Here is a 17628-nt window from a genome sequence, read left to right as displayed (position 1 = left end):
AGATAGATCTCATACCGCACACACAGTTCAGCCTGGTCTGCTGTGCGGTTGGGAGGAGGGGACGGAGAAGTACACTCAACATTTGGAAAAATACCTAATTCTTGTTTGCAGGTTTTCTGGTGATGTCTCTCAAACAAACTGCCGAAGGTTTGAATGCCCTGTTCACCCTTGCATCGCTGCTTTACAGAAACCTCCTTTCAGATCACGAGCCGTGCCGTGCAACCCTGAAACTCACTTCCACGGAGTTAGGCAGTAAGGGAGGAGTACAGGTTTCTGCCTCTCTTACAGGGTTTAAACCAGCTAACAGAGCCAAAGAACAAAAGTGATTTTTCAGTAAAAATAATGATTTGTTGTTTATACTTGTCATTTCAGATTCTGAATAAATAATCTCTCTGAATAACTTCTTCATTCTGTATGAGAATAGTGTATGCTGGGTGAACAAGAAAGGAGACAGTAGAGCACAAAATCACATTGGAGATGGAAAAAGTCCATGGAGGTTTCAAGTAATCCTCTTGCCAATAGAAGCCTATTGCTTAGTCTATATTGTACCTGGTTTATTTTTAAATGGTTCAGTTGACCAGTGTTCCTGCCACTTCCCTGGGGAAACTATTTCATTCCCACTATTAGGCAACATTTCCAGAGATTTATACTAAGTTTTCCTCTGCTTGGCTGTCTTTCATTACCCCTACTTACAACAACAAGACGGTCCATCCATGGCAAGTCCTTTCCTTCCAGAAGATTTCACTCTTCTCTCTATGACTGCCAGGAGGAGTGCTACGTGAGGTCTGGGGTTTCCTCTCTTGCTCCTAGGTCCCTGTTGTGCCTCATTTATTCACTCAGTGTCACATTTTTCACGTGTGAGTTGCAAGGGAGGGCAGCTACTCCAGCAAATCACTGCTGTTCAGCAGCAAAAGCTGAAGCCCTTACGTAGACTGCACACGTGTAGTTCTTTTTATCTTTTTTCATAATTTAAACTATTCACTTTTTTTTTTTTAATTCCTTCTAGTTTGTTGACATCTTTCTGGTTCTCAGGTGTCCAAGACAGAACAGTATGTGAGTGCAGCTTGCCACAGCTGTTTTATAAAGGAACTGTCAGCTTGGTTAAGGGACCCGAGGCTTCCTAGTACGCAGTCTCACTCCACAGTAGCTTTAAGAGCTGCTGTGAAAGTTTATACCTGATTATTCTCTTCTTCCCCTCCTGGTCTTTTGAGTAATTTTTGGCTTCCGGATTATCTCTCACTATTATATTGAACACTGAAGCCCACAGTGGCATGTCTGAAGTTTGCAGAACCCCTGTTAAAAGTATTAATCGCTCCTGATTTTAAAATTCTGATTCTCTTCCACTGTTCTTTCCAGAATTGTTCTCCTTGACCGCGTGTAAATAGAGGTGTTTGTCTATAACTGTGTGTGTGTGAGGGGGGTGGTATGATAACGTGCTTACAAAATCCTGGCTTTGTTATTTTCTAGGTATTTGGTGCTAGAACATGTGTCAGGTGGGGAGCTCTTCGACTATCTCGTAAAAAAGGGAAGACTGACACCAAAAGAAGCCAGGAAGTTCTTCCGACAAATCATCTCTGCTTTAGACTTCTGCCATAGTCATTCAATATGGTGAGTACAGCCATTTCCAACGGGAGTTACCTGTTACATAAAAGCACAGAATAAAGGGATCCTACTTCTTGATACTTTTACTTACTATTAAGTAACTGATGTTGTAAAGCTCTAAAAGCATTGTGTAAAGCGCTGATGTAATTTTTAATTCTTGGCCGTCTGTGAGATAGTGCACCAGTCACAGATAGACTTTTCATGGAGAAGATTGTCCGTCATTTCTCCCTGGAGGGGAGTTCACTCACAGGGAGTGCTTTAACCAGGAAAACCAAAACCACCAAGGAAAAGCAGTTTAATTTCCGTCATTCTTGGGGCACTTACTAATAACTGAGAATTGCATACACTGTATCAAAGTGAATCCCTGAAGAAACTTGGGACAATTACAAATACAGCAAAGTCGTTTTATGGCTTCCTTCAGATCTTGGAAACCTGCTGGCTTTTGGCAACCTTCATTGAGTCCCTTCTGGGCATTTGAGTCACTGTTGCCTTTAATTTCCTTTCCAGTAGGGAAGAATTTCCTTGATCTGACTGCTAGTGATACTCACTAACTTCATCATATGTTTTAACCATCAAGTGTGGTTTGACCTGTGCTTTCAGATGGTGTTTTAAATTGGACCAGTTTCTCCTTCATCTTCAGCAAGTTAGGTAGTTTAAATTATACTGAAATCAGGTTGTTATAATCACTCTAAGTACAGAGTTTCTGTATAGCTGCTGACCCATAACTGCCTACTTATTTCTCAGAAATGCAGCTCCTCACAGTTAGATTGACTGGGGGAGACCATTTACATTATGTCTGCGTGGCTGCTTCTCCATAGCCACAGACAGCCGTAGATCCCCAGTCCAGGCAGCCGAGGGCCACTGATAGATACTGCAGTAGCTGGATTTGCATAATCACTGTGTGGTTACTTCTCAGTAATCGTACAGTGATTTTCTGTACCCCCAGTTTTGTGCTGAGAACTCGCAAACCAGATGTCCACAGCATAAATGACCACAGCAAAATTGGACGCCTAAATATTTAACTTGCTCTTCTAGCCCCCTCCTTCTACATCTCTGACTCATTTCAACAGGAAATATTAATCTGAAAGAGAGCATATTTCTAATAAATGGAAAGGTGTATTTCTTTCTTGAGGGTATATTAAGAAGAGTACACTGTTAGCAGAAGAGGCAGTTCAAAGGTGGTGGATCTGGGTGAGAAGGTCCTGGGGACGATGCCTACCTGGCACAGGCAGGGTTACAATAATCAGAGAAATTCCCAGAGGAGCTGAGAGCAGGTTGCATGCCCTAACTAGAAGATCTAAGTTTCCTCTGTTGGCAGAGACCTCTGACAAATTTTATTCTGCGAATTCCACAATTTTTCCTCCCTGCTAATCAACGGGTTTGAGTGATCATGACCTTCTTACAATCAGCATAATTCTTGGTAGGTTGTAAGCTGTTATTTTTTATGTACGCTGGGCAGTGTAACCACTGGTGGATTGCGTGCATACGTGTTTCTGTTCCCTACTTGGCTTAACACTTAGAGACCCAATCCAAGAAGACTCAAAAATGTTTAAGTGCAAGTGAGGAGAAATTATTTACTCTTCCAAATGAATATTCCAGAGAAATATGAATCTCCATTGGGATAGAAGTTTCTATGAAAGCATGCATATATACGCATACATACTAGTCCTTTGGGCTCTTGATATGGCAGACTTTAATAAACTGAGTGATGGTTGCAGTGAGGCTGTCAGACAGACAAGCACCTCTGCAGGTTTAACGATATGTGGAACTTCCAAAGCAGAGTGTGTGTGTCTCTTGAGGAATCCATTTTCCTCTGTTAAACGTACTGGATTGTGGGCAGTAGTCTTGTTTAGAAGTAAATCCCCTGTCTTCTTGCGAACTCCCACTCGACTAGCATCTAGTGCTGAATAAGTTAGCAGTAAATCATAAGCTTTTCCTCCCTCCAGGTCACTCTGAGACTTGTGTGGTCTGTGTTATATTAGACTCTGTGTTGTATTCTGGACAGTTTTCATTAAACCCTTTTTGAAAATCAGAGCATGCATAAATATATGTGTGTGCGTCTGTGAGAGTATAAAAGTTAATGTGCTTTCCTAAGCAATGAAGCCTGACCTTGTCCTGTCGTGGGGCAGTGAAATGACAAATCATCTCATCAGCCAGGTTATCCAGTTATGACCACGTTGAAAAATGAAGGCTTCTGCTTTGGTTAATGACTAAATGTGGGTGCCTCTTACCTACTGGCAGCATAGATTGATAGCCTGGTGTCCCCAGCCCCGTATCATTGTCCAGTCTTCTTCCTGTACCTCCCAAAACACTGTGAAATCTCTGTGGCACAGCAGTATGTAACCACATTCAGCTTTCACTGCTTAAAATGTATTGATGCACCAGGATTCCTGGATCAAAGAATCAGAAAGGATTCCCCAATCCTCCCATCAGTAAAAGGCTTCCGCTGCTACTGCGTGGAGAGATCAGCTGTGTCTGAAAGGTGTTTTCAAACAAGCGGCTCGGACAAGGAAGCAGAATAGGCTTAGAGCTTGAGTCTGCGTGTTCTTTTAAAAAAGTATGAGCTTTCTGTTCTTACCTTATTTAATGGAAACAGTGGGGGAAAATTTGATGTACCGCACTCCGAGGTGCAGTCACTTACGGGGTTTTGCGGTACAGGTTGGCCATGGGGGAAAGCTTATAGGTAACCCGCTGTAGGGTTCTCTAAGGACTTCCCTGTGTACATAGCACTGTGCCGTGCTAGGGACCCACAGGCAACCGTGGGTGCGAACAGGCAGCACCGCGCAGAGGTATTATGTGGGATCCTGCCAACAGTGTATCTGTGTTACCTTGCTGCTTTGCCTGAGCTGGCAAGCTGAGCGGTTAGCTCAGTGATGCAGCATTATTGCTTCTGTTTCCAGCTCTTCCTCAGTGGTAGCTCCGAGGGCTCTGCACCGTGCTGCAGTGCCCGGAGCAGACGTGCTCAGCAGTGGTGCAAGAAATGGCAGAGGAACCTGGGGTTCCTCGGACATCAGCGTAAGACCATCCTAGCCTAGGAAGTTTTCTTTGGACATAACTGATGGTTTTTTCCCTAAGCTGCCGTTCACCTAATGCTGGCTGTCTGCTCTCCTAAATTCAGGGCCTTTAAGATGTCTCAGCTGGGTGCCCCAAATCAATAGTCCCTTTTAAATATCCTGCCTCCGTACTGTGGGAGAGCTCTCAGCTAATTCAGTGCCGGCTGTATTTTCTGTCGGAAACAATGTAGGAGCACATATCGGGGTAGGTCGCAGATCCTTCCTTTCCTCGGGAAGAGCCTCTTTTATCTCGAGCGAGGGAATGCTGCAGCAGCAAGGGAGGGTGGGAGCCGGGCGAGGAGAGCTGGCGGGCGCCTCATTGGCTGGCTGTGACATCACCGGCAAGCGCTGGGATTGGCGGCGTGCGTATTTTGTGCGCGTTGGGTTTTTGCTTTGGTCAAGCTCATATTTGGTGTCTGTATCTCACAAGCTGACAAATAAAAATATGATTACAGAAAATGCCCCGTGGCAAACCTTATTATGGCTTCAGAGATAACAGATAATGCCAATTACTGCACAGGGCAGTGGTGACATTGAGAGGAAATCCCCTGCGGTAATGAGCAGCAAGATGATTATTTCATTTTATTTTTATTTTGGTTGGGTTTCATTTTGTGTTTTTTTCCCGAGAATGCACAAGAGGGGGTTAAGGCAGGTTCTTTATGAATATTGATAAATGACAATTATGAGGGCCCTTTCTCCTTTCATTGCCCGGGGCTGTGCCTGCTTGAGTACGCACAAGGCTCTTGCTGAAGTGTGTCTGTGTGTGCATGCGTAGGCATGGGGGTGTGTGACTTACAGGGCTGAGGCAATGAATAAGAGCTTTGTTTGACTTTGTCTTGTGTTCTTTCCATCGGTGCAGGGGGGGGGGAAAAGGCTCCTTATAAAATAACGCTTCAAGATTTCACAGCAGTAGTGCCAAAATCTCTGGTATATTCCTGCAGGCAGGAACTACAGAGCACTGTCAGTAAAGGAGGCATGCTTTCAGGGAGAAATCTGGGGTGTCTTCAAGAAACAGAGAAAGCTGAAGGATGCCAGGTGCCATGTTCTGTCAGATAGTGCCATCCTCCTAGTGACTCCGGCTCTGCCTTGCTTCATTTATAAGGAGCGTGCTGTAGTGTTCTGCAGGGATGGTCTGTCGAACACTTAAGGCTGCAGCAGCTGGACAGTTTGAAATCACGACGCAAGACCTCCAAATGTGAATCTGATCTAGCAATTGTGGAATTTAATAAGGTTGGTTTCTGGGTTTGTTTTTTTTCTGGTCCTTGAGTCTTTAGGTTTTGAAGCTTTCTTTCAGACCATCAGAAGTGAGGAAGGTATCTTGTCCCCTGTTGAGAGCTGAGATTCACCAATCATTGCCTGAATCCAGGAGTTTCAGATCTGTGATTGAGACTCACTCTAAACCAGTGAGGAATTTGCAGATTTCCCTTGTACAGGGAACTGGAGAAACCCCATCAAGTACAGCAGCTGCAACGCCAAAGGCAAAGTTACCAGGTCAGCTGAAGTCAGAGGACATGTATTTTTGTAAGTTTACTTCTTTATATAAGCCACTGGAAACTCAAAAATGGCATAGTCTTATTGTAAGCGTAACCAGGTAACATTCTCTGACAAGTACAGCAGTGGTGATCAGATCTGACAGTCTGTTCTGGCTTTCAAATACATGAATTGTTTGGAGGCAAAGTTGGTAGGGAAGAGCAATATATTTTAATAGATCGATGGAAATAATTGTTAAAAAGCAAACAAGGTTTTATGCGTACAAACCCTTCTCCAGGTCTCCTGATATGTTTATACATGTTGCCCTTTTTCCTAGCTATAACTATATTTATTTGTTCTGCAGAATTCTGTGAAAACTTACTAAATTTGAGCATAGCAACCATGGTTCTAAACAAAGATTCTTCTGTAGGTAGATACAAGTTACACATTCAGATCTGATTTGCAGAAGGAAGAGAAAATAAGATGAAAGGCTTTTTCTGCTCAAGAAAATTAAAAATATTGCTTCTCATACTATTAATTATTACTGATAAATTATTTGCATCACATCAGGCACTTTTAAGAGGCATACTGCAGAACAATTATTCTGTGGTCTGGCCCTTCTGGGAGTTTGGGGTCAGTAAGAAAAGCATTTGCAAAGTAGCCAGCAATTTGATTAGTACAAATGACCTGCAACTACTCCAATTAGGAGGTTTCTTGGGTTAGAAATCTGTGACCTACAATGAGTTGTCATAGAAACTGATATGAACGTTTCAGCTCAAAAAATCACTTTAAAATACGGGGTTGTTCATCATCTCATGCCGGGTGACGTAGCTCCTTTGAATCCAAGATCTGGAGTCTGTCACTACACCAAAAATCTTCTGTTAGCCCTGAGTGACAGGGAGAGAGTGTTTTACTTCTCTTTTTTACGTATCCTGCAATTGCTTGCAGTACAGATACGGGGATATTCCCAGAGCAGGAGGACGGACTAGAAAGGCAACGGAGGGAGCTAGAGGAGCTGTCTGAATAGCATCACTGCGAGCGACCAGAAAGCAAGTGTGGCCAGTGTGTAAGTGGGAAGCTGGAACATGTTAACGCATATGTGTGCCTTTCATTTTCTATGCACCACCTCCAAGAACTGTGGCCCATTTCCATGGGACAATTTTTTCAGACCTCTCTCTGTATCCATCTTGTGCTGCAAGGGAGCTGTAAAGCCTTTTTTGTAATCTGTAAAAGAGGGACGTTGCGGAGAGTCTGACAGTGTGTGCTTCCCCTGTCATGGCTTGTTTAATGGCTCCCTTTCATTCACATGCTCTCCCTTCAAAAGCCTGCCGTATGCAGGCTCCTGGAGCTAACCTCTTGCTCCATTGTCTTGGTTGAGGAGCTCTGGGCAGTCTGCGGCCACCCCAGATCAGGGTTACACTGACTTCTTCAGCAGTGCTGCATTTCTCTTTCATATTCTTTCTCAGCATATGCAGGGCTCAATAAGAGTTTGCCGTGTTTGTCACTGAAGAAGCTGCTTTCTTCTCTTCCGATTTTCCAGCCATGTGATAAAGCCCCTACGGCTTTAGAGCCTTTAGAACAACGAAAGGGTAACGAGTCCTCTGTTCACCTGCAGAGAGAGGAGTTGATGCAGTCATATAAGCCATGGAAAGCCAGAGAGATCAGCTGGAATGGGACCAAATTAAATGCATTTACTCTGCAATGTTCCATTAATGCCAAGTAATTACCACATACAGTGGGATTTTTGTTTTGTTTTGTTTTGTTTCATTTTGGCACAAGAGAATTCTTTCCAAATATGAATGCATGAGGCTGTCCGGGCTGCTGGGCTCTTAGGTAAATTATAACAAGCCTTCCCTATTCCCATATGTTCCTCTCCCTTCCTTCTGGCATTTAAAAAGCTGGCAATACAAAGATGGGAAATGCAAATGCAGAGAGGAAGTCTCATTCCCAGTGGCCATGATGCTGGTTCTGCCTCTCTGGTGCAGACTCCTGGCCTGACTTCTATCCCCAGGATGCTGCCTCGGCAAATTCAAAGCGGTCCAAAGGTGGATGGCAGAGAAACGTTCCAGCTAGAAGAAAATTTTCATTGGGGCATAAAATTCTCTTGTGGTTGAATGTGCAAGCGCTGCCTGATCCCACTGGCACCCTGATCTCCGAGGGGAGTGCTGCCACAATACAAAAAAAATACTTATGCTGCCATGAAATTCCTCTGCTAACCATCCATACTGGGTACTAGGGGCTGTGTTGAAAGAGGGGTTGTTCAGCCTGGAGAAGAGGAGGCTGAGGGGAGACCTCATCACTCTCTGCAACTACCTGAAAGGGGGTTGTGGTGAGGTGGGTGTTGGTCTCTTCTCCCAAGTGACGAGTGACAGGACAAGAGGAAATGGCCTCAAGTTGCTCCAGGGGAGGTTTAGGCTGGATATTAGGAAAAATTTCTTTACTGAGAGAGTGGTGAGACACTGGAATAAACTGCCCAGGGAAGTGGTGGAGTCACCATCCCTGGAGGTGTTCAAGGAACGTGTGGATGAGGCATTGCAGGACATGGTTTAATGGGCATGGTGGGGTTGGTTGATGGTTGGACTTGATGATCTTAAAGGTCTTTTCCAACCTTAATGATTCTGTGGTTCTGATTCTGTGATTCTGAGAAGGGTCAGAGAGATGCAAAACTGCCATATGACGGTTCTTGTATTTTAGGGCCCAGACAGCAATAAATGTAACAATTCTCAACACTGCCCCACTCTCCTCTCTGCTCAGTTGGTTATAGTGAAGAGCTAATAATTTTTCTTGGGTTTATTTTGCTGAGTGTCTGGAGGGGAAAAAAAAAAAAAGCTTTAAGGTTTGTTGCCACTCCGGATTTCCTTTCACATATACTGTTCCAGTCCCACGAATCCCCAGATCCCCACTTAAGGCCTTCAAAATGCTCTCTGGGAGGTGGGTCGGGACCTCTGCCTAAAGACCGCCATCAGCCCATGTAGGCTGATCATTCATGGAAAAGCATTGCACAGCACAGGGAGGTGAAGCTTGCTGCACTTTTGGAATGTGGATGGTGGCACCCCCTTTTTCCTCTCTCTCTTGCAGTGGCTCTCCAAAAAAAGCCTGAATATATTTGCCACTTTATAGGAACCTCATGTTCCCACTTGATCCCCTCTAAAAACCCAGGCCTAAAACTGTCTGTGTTGTGGATCCCAGCTGATGGGAAGACAGGATGAAATGGGGAGAAGGAGACTCCTTTCCGCCAGTGAATACTGCACTCATTTTCAAAGGTGTCATCCTTTCCCTTCCACCGCCTCTCAGTGGTCTGGGAGTGGGGCTGGTTCAAGGTTCACATACGGTCTGCTCCAGCCAGGGCCTGAGGCAGGTCTGCTAAGGCTGGTAGCTTTGAGGCGTGGAGGGGGAGCATTTTTGCATTTCCTTTAGCTGCACCATTTTCCTGAAACCACATGAGATGTTCTGTAGTGAGCATGCATCCAGGCTGGAGAAACACTTGGGGACATCCTGTGCTCAGGTCATGCTGTGCCTTGATCGTTCCTTCAAGTTCTCTTTTCTCTAAAAAAAGACACAATTTTAGGATAAGCAAAGAATTTCAGTTTTTAGGTACAAAAGGGACATGTCAGCAGTATGCCTGCTATAGACTGAACATGTATGAATGATACCAGCCAGTGCACAAACAGTGGAACAGGCACGGCAGCAGCACCCTCAGCTTCTCCACCATGTATCTGTTCAGCCAGGAGCAGTCACCAAGACCAAAAAACGACCATAGTCACTGAAAAGCCACACACAGTAGAAGGACACGCACTCAGCTTGAGCTGCAGGGAGGTTTCTTGTTTCATAGCATCAAACAAGCACTGCTGTCTTTGCAGGGAGCTGTTACTTGCCACTTGCCACTTGTCTGAGCCCTAGTCCTCAGACAGGAGAACTTCAGTGCATGTCCCCAGTCGGATGAGGTCTTCCCAGTACCCCGTTAATGAAAGCAGTTGTAAGATGAGAACTGTCCAGGTTGTCTGCTGGAGGAAGGATTAAATGACACGCTACTGTCTCATTAGTGTCCAGCTTTCCTAGCTTGCCTTAGGACTGTGGGCTTTTCACTCCATTTCACTGCTGGGGCTGGAGCATGTTCAGATTTGGCAGACGTTGATCTTGCCTTTGTCCAGGACTGCTGTCCTTGATGATGGCATTCAGAGGTTCTTTTCGTGGCCGTTAACTGGTCATTCACTGCCTCTGGAACATTTCCCTGTCACTCATCTCCTGCTTTTTTGTCAAGTAGGTATGACTATCTTGATAGTTATTATATGGCTAATAAATCTGTCTCCAGTTACCTCGAAACTTTGATTTCTGTGAGAAAGAGAGATTTGATAAAGCACCTTTTGCTTTGTCAGATGAAAATATGCACAAATCTGCATCATGCTGCTCCATTATCTAGCGGGTTGTTTGCCCATGGTTAACAAGGCCACTTTAACATGCAGGGTTCATCATGTTTATACACAACTGGAGACCAAATTTCATGCTCTTTAAAAAGAGGGGGGGAAGGAATCATAGGACTCGGCGATAAGTTAAATGACCAGTACCTGCTCTGAATGTGTGCTGTTTTGCTGGAAGTCTCCTTTGGAAATATCTGTTACACTCCCCAGGCGTCCTGTTACAGTGTGCTCTGGTTTTGCTTAGAACTGACCTGCATTATTTACAAGTTGTCTCTAACTGATCATTCCAGACTTCTCTTCAGATGGGAGGAGATCATTTCCGAGACATTGTCATGCCTCTCATGTTGCTCTGAGAGGGTAAAGACTGCCCTTCTTTACAGTGGTATAGAGGTGGAGTTACACTTGCGTGCATGAGGAGTGCTGGAGGAATGTCTTAAAAAGTGAAGAGGAAATGGCATGAGGATAAGGCTGCCTTCCGTTCTGGGCGTCACTGGACTAGACTGCCCTAATGCTGGTTCTTTTGCTGAGTTCAGTTTCTACTCAGGGTAACTGGTTTTAGTGAACCATTGTTGTAAACGACTGTTGTTCGCCTGACACTCGCACGTGTTGTCGGCTGGCCGTTGTGTCAGCTGGCCGAAGCTGGCTGTTCTGCCTGCAAGGTTTGAGCGCTCAGATTTGGACCTTTTATTAGCAAGACATCAAAGACTCATTTTGCCTATTTATAAGCAAAAACAAAAAAAGAGCTGCTTCTTTAGCCTGCCTAAAGTGCCTCTCTCATCTCTGTGACTCTTCAAGAACTGCAAATAAAAGAGAAAAAAGCAGTCATCACAAATTTTGTGTGAGATTTTTGTCTTTGGATATAAAATCAAGTAAATGCAATAGTTGTACAAAAGCACTTGAGTACTAAGACGCGGACATGGGTGCACAGTGGTGTTGGCTGTGGGTAATGGAGATTAATAAATTAGTCAATATACGATAACTTTTATTTAAAGCAGGCGTTGCCATCCTGAAGATCATGGCTGCCTGGCTCTTCCCATGTTGCCAAATAAGAAGAGAATTGAGCTTTGATGGAAAGGATGGAATCCTCTCTCTTCCTTCTAACTGCTGGGCCCCTCAGTGATAAGCCATGCTGGGTTAAAGGGATTTCTCCATCAGAGCTAATTACCCCAAATTATTTCAAAGCCATATGCCTATGCAAACAGCTCCTGAGAAGGGCTTTTTGCAGTAGCGTTTACACCAAGGATGTTTTTTTCTCTAGATATCACTTATTTTGTTTCCTGTTGTTGACAGAATATATTGATGGCGTTGCCTCCTACCTTAAGGAGCTGGCGTATGATGGAGTATATCAGCTCTAAATCCAAGCTGAAATTCTCCTCCTACCTATTTCCCTCAGTCTCTCCCTGAGATTGTGTTGGTATCACTGGAAGTTGAAGATGATCATTTCCTGTCAGGGCACTGCAGACTTCCAGCCTTGCATTCATCAGGAGTGGGCATCTGGGATACGGTCTAGACTATTGCAAAGATTGGATCCTGGATATGTGTCTTCTCCTCCCTGGGACAGGAAAAAAAAAAGAAGTCAATTAAAATATAATAGGTTGGATGCTATGCTGGCTAAAGAACAAGTTTTGGAGTGGGAAAGCTGTCGTGGATAATTTAACTCACATTTTGATCCTCTCTTTACAGCCACAGGGACTTAAAACCAGAAAACCTACTGCTGGATGAAAAGAACAACATCCGGATAGCAGACTTTGGGATGGCATCGCTGCAGGTTGGGGACAGCTTGTTAGAAACCAGTTGTGGGTGAGTGTCTCAGAACATATTGCAAAAATCAGTCATAGATTCCAGACATAAAAGTTGTCTGTAGTAAGGGTTTCAGTAAAGACCTGCAAACTTACACCGTGCATTGTTATTTCCCAGCAAGATGTTGATTGATGTGATGCACATAGTGTATCAGATAGCTAAAAGAAGGTTTTTTAAGTGCTTTACAGTGAAGAGCAGGCCTCTGTGGGTGTCATATATGGATTTAAAAATCAAGGCTTTCAGATTTGGATTCATCTGCATACACTGGTGTGTGTTTGCTTTCACTGGCCATATAATTTTGGGGAACTGAAAGCGGTAGTGTTGGCTGTTTAAAGAAGAGGCTTTAAAAATACTAGAGGGTGAAAAAATACGAATCTAGGGGTTCTGAAATAGAATTTGCATGTCCTGATTAGGCTGCCTGCTTGCAGCTCTTCCTGTTCATGCTCCACACTGCTTCGTTTCGGCTCGCATACAGGATTGGCAGGGAGGCAGCAGGGTCCTTTGCAATTACAAGCAGGGCCTGAATGCAGATCCAAAGGAGACTGCTTGGAGGAATATTGCAGGGGCAATCTAAAAACATTTCCATGGCAATTAAGTTGCCAGAAAGAGCTTTCTAGGAATTTCCGAGGGAGCCAGCAAGAAGCCCAACAGCTGAGCGAAGCCCGGGCGCCTGGCTGGGGACAGGGCGTGCTCTCGGGGGACAATGCCCTCTCATCACCATCGCCTCTAGGGGCACCACTGGACTGTGCCCCCCGCCACCCCCCCATAGCTACGGCTTGGTGCCCTGTTGACTGTGCGGGGGGCTGCCACAGTGAGCTGTGGCAAGGGCAGCAGCTGCGTTGAGCTGCGGCAGCCTGGCACCACTACGCCAGCTTTTAGCTGTGTCTGAATTTGTTATAACAGCGAGCTCAGCAACTGGAATTGCAGGCAGTGCCGGCAGATTTCCACCTCCTCCCGTACAGACGTACTCTTCCTGGCCTTTGGTAGTGTGAATCTGATGACTCCAGCCCAGCCCCGTCCTCAGCTGGTTATGGTCCATGTTTTTTCAGTCTCTGATCTGAGCGAAGGCGACTCAGGGTAGACGTGGAGCCATCATGGTTCCCTGTACATCCCAGCCACAGCCTCTCAGTCCTGAGCTGTACGGCTCTGCTTTCCAAGTCGTGAATAATGGATAGCAAAATTATTTGAAGTTCGTGATGTGATCGAATGCTGGTTGATGAGTACGCTGAGACCCACCAGTTCCTTCCTGTCCCTGTCAAGATTTGACCTCTTAACAGCAGAGATGAAAAGCAAGGAGCTATGAGTCTGCACATCTGTTGCTTGCAGCTGCTTTCAAACCTTCCCTCTAGATTAGGAAATGAAGTCCTCCCTGCAGGTGCCACAAAGCCTCTATACTTTTTAAATAAAATTTTCCCCCTTCCTTCCATGAAAAAAACAAGAGGAAGTATAAAACCCATGCCAGTCTCACGTTGCCCTGTAGGATTTTTCAAACTCCTCGGGAACCTCTCGGTAGGGTTCCTGTTCTTGTTAGCACCGGGCTCTGTCAGCCAGGTCTGGAGTCTCAAAGGGAGACCTCCTTTCCATAAGCTGTGCTGGAATTCAAACCTCCGTGCTTCAAGCAGAGCCAGCCCCTACACTGCAGCCTTAAAACGCGCTGATAAAGAAATCAATGGAACGGAAGAGACGTGCCTGTTATAAACAGAACACAGCAGCAACGCTATGATCTCCTGCCTTGCAGATGCATTTTAAGTGTGGTGCCAATCACTGGGCCTCCGTGTGAGCTATTACACCACTTCATTAATTCTCCTGGCATGGAGCCCAGCATGGCTGATACTGGCGTCTTGTGATCTCTCTGGTTTGGGGGGTGAAGGGAGGAAGGAAGGAAGGAACGCTGTTCACAAAGGAAGGCAAACCAGTTATGACTCCCTTTCCCTTGGAACACACACAGTAACCAACCTCAGAGCTTTTCAAGGCAACAGTTTTACCTACCCTTGTAGTTGGTACTTTCAGCCAGCATGAAAAGGAACAAAACAGAGTGAATCATGGCTGACATACTGAGCTTCAATGAGATGCTCCTCCGTGCACCCAGAAGTTAATTTCCAGAATGGTTTTATCTGTGCTGTGAGCACTGATAATGAGATGAAACTGTAACATTTCCATTGACAGTCACGCAAGGAGTCTCCAGGTATTTCTGTCAGTCAGAGTGGGAGGATCAGATGGGGTTGAGCTGTGTGATGCAGCTAACTTTGTCAGTACAGCAGAGCAGTTAGAGTGCAGTCAAAAATTCTTGGCTGTCACAAGTGAACTGCTAAGTTTAGTCCAAAGTTTGGGTAGGCTTTAGGTCACCACAGAGCCGTGACTGGCCTCATGAGGATAGATAATCATGTAGCCTGAATTATGCTATATTGCATGCCTCAGAGTCACGGTTTTCTGGGAGCTACTCCTTAGATCTGCACAGTTTTCTGGAGCACTGATGGCTACCTGGAGAAAACAATGGAAGGTCAATCCAGTTGTGTTTGTGTAGGAGAGGGAGGTAAGGACGGACTTGCTGTTTCATTGACATAATTTGTCACAGACAGACTGCACGTTGGGCCTTGACTGTAATGAATCCCCATTCCTGGAAATGTATATTGTGCAAATCCTGTATATACACAGGGCAGAGGAATAAGCCATAGTTTTAAACATGTGTCTTTAGACTGTTGAGGGGAAGAGGACCTGTGTGTAGGGTCTGCAGGAGTAATTCTGCTTACTGCAGAAGTTGCACAGCAAGGCAGCCTCATGGAGAGACAGTCCTTGAAATGCCAAAGTAACACAGTGAGTCTCTGCATTCCTCCGGCAGCAGGGGAGGTCTGAGCAAACAGCAGACAAGGAAGGAAGCAGAAGATATGGTAGGATGCTGCTTCTATTATTTTAGATCTCTTCGGCTCTTCCTCCTCTTTGCCCATCCAGGCAATGGCATGTAGAGACACTCCGCTGTCTCTTTTCACAGCTATTCTTCCCAGCATGCTGCCTCGCAGTGTTTCAGAATGGTAGATATTGTCCAATCCATCCTAAATTGTCACTAGGCAAGAAGAGTGAGTGCCTTATGCTTAAATCTCAGGACTGAGACCCAGGTGATCTGAGCTTGATTTCTTTCTCTGCCGAAGGCATTCAGGGTGGTCTTGGACAAGATGCATTACCTTTTTCTGCTTCAGTTCTCCATCTTAGCAAGTCATTGCGGTGCCCAAGTTGCTCTGAGCATAAATTGCAGTCATTTCTATAGGAGTCTTGGAAAAGTAGGAAGGATTGGGGCATTCCCTGGACCTTGTTCTCTTTTCTTGAACTAAGAGGGCTCATGCCTAAAATGAAGGATTGAAAGAGGATACTGTTGAGTTACAATTCTTGGGAGCTTGTAAAGGTCCTTCCTAATTCCCCATTGCTCCTTACAGAAACCTGGCGGAGTAAATTTTTGCCATCTCTTCACTTCTCTCCGTTTCACTCATCACAGCTTTGAAACACTGAGTCTTACAGGATGGAGATTGCTGCAAGCTGCCAGGTGACCGAGAACCCACAGCAGTGCTAGTCTCTGTGCTGCCTGCCTCCAAATCTCTCTGTCCCAGCCATGACATGTAAATGTAGCTGGCTCCAGCACCAGACCTGATCTCTGCAGAGGCAGTCGGTGTGGAGACTGACACCACTGCTGACAGCCCCACAATGAACTGACTGGATGCAACGGTTCCCCCATAGTGGTGTCTCCATAGGGAACCCTTGGCCTGATCCAGAAAGCTGTGTGCATGGGGGAAGAGCGATGCTGATTATGATTTTGTTGATGGTGAGAAAGCCTTGCTCCTGTCGGTGGCATAATGGAGGAAAACAGCAACTTCCAACCCCAGGACAGTCAATTCCTCTGCTCTCAGCTCTCCCTAGCAATTCCTAGCAACACTTTGCAGACCCACAGATTGCTTGGATCAAAAAAAAAAAAAAAAAAAGAACATATTCTCATTAGGACTGGTTACTGGCTCTTTTTGAGCTCAGGTTATTTATAACAACCAATGCAGTGTGTGTTTGTTAGAAATGCTAGCAGAGATCACTTAGCTCCTGATTCCCTTACATCCCTGTTTGGTGTATCAGCGCCCCTGTGATGAGCAGGTAATTCAGAAGAGCGATACTCAGCTGCCACACACCTCAGTGTCCAAGCACCATTTCTGATTTTAATGCCAAGACATGATGCTGTACATATTCTTTCCCCTTTATAATAAATGTGCGCATGTTGTTGAAATCATATGCAAGTGTCCTACATTCAGTTATTGTTAGGGTTGCAAATTTAGGCTCTTAAAATTGGAAATGCCAGAATTAGTACTTTTTACCCCATCTCATCAAGAGCTTCCATTCCCAGCACTCCGTTCCCATCTCCTTCCCTGATTTGCACTCTAGTCTTGCTGACTTCTCCCAGGCATGTCTGCTCCATATTTGGCCCCAAATCCCAGATCCTTTTCTCTTTTCCACTAGGTTCCAGCTCTAGTTTCCCCTACTTGGTTGTCCCAGTCAGCTGCTGTCAGTCCCAGATCTCTTTCCCGTTGTTTTTGCACTCACTTTGTTTTAAAGTTTGATACCTTGTGATAACCCCAGCCACAGCAGCTCATAATACCTGTTTCAGGTAGAAAAATTGTTCAGTGAAGTGTTACCAGTGCAGGTAGAATTTTGATCCTGATGCTCTAGAGAGTTTCTGCTAGTAAATGCAAACTGCGGTTTTTTAATGGCAGTTTGAGTAAATTTTTTGAGAATGCAAACAAATATCCAAGTTTTCCCTTTGCAGTTTAGGATACTAAAAATTTTCCTTTTTTATGGGAAAAAACATTTAATTTAGATTTAATTCCACTTAGTGGAAATGTTTTGGCCCATACACACAACATGCATGCACGCACAAACATGAAACCAGTCTGAGGCAGATGAAAAGCAAGGAAAATTGTTGTAAAGTTGTTAAATTGTTGGTAAGTCATAAGCAACTTAAAATGAGGATTATAAAAGGAATACCAGACAACCTTATTAATAACCATTAATACCAGCCTCGCCTATAATACAACCCAAGGTATGTTAAAAGAGATTTAAGTCTGCAAAGTCAAGCACTGTGAATTTAAGATGTGCTATTCTTCAGATTGCCAATATAACATCAACTTAGCCCATGCACACTAGGATACGGCCATTAATTACGAGCTTGTACAGGTGTTTTCCAGCAAATCTTTGCCTCATTTGGTGTTTGGATGGTGTGGTGTTTTGAATAAACAGCTACTTAATGTTTGATTTTT

The 17628-nt window shown here is 44.8% G+C and overlaps 1 protein-coding gene across 1 annotated transcript in view; it reads left to right on the top strand.

Moving 5' to 3' along the window:
* Positions 1-17628, top strand: part of BRSK2 (BR serine/threonine kinase 2) — a 318409-nt gene that overhangs the window by 221334 nt on the left and 79447 nt on the right. Inside the window, exons 4-5 of the mRNA XM_059825816.1 lie at positions 1468-1608; positions 12227-12343. Of these exons, the coding sequence (XP_059681799.1) occupies positions 1468-1608; positions 12227-12343 (258 nt within the window). The remainder of the gene's footprint in view (positions 1-1467; positions 1609-12226; positions 12344-17628) is intronic.

Source organism: Gavia stellata, chromosome 17, assembly GCF_030936135.1.
Source record: "Gavia stellata isolate bGavSte3 chromosome 17, bGavSte3.hap2, whole genome shotgun sequence".
NCBI classification, from domain to species: Eukaryota; Metazoa; Chordata; class Aves; order Gaviiformes; family Gaviidae; genus Gavia; species Gavia stellata.
Note: the sequence above shows the minus strand (reverse complement) of the source record. Positions and strands in the feature narration are given on the sequence as shown.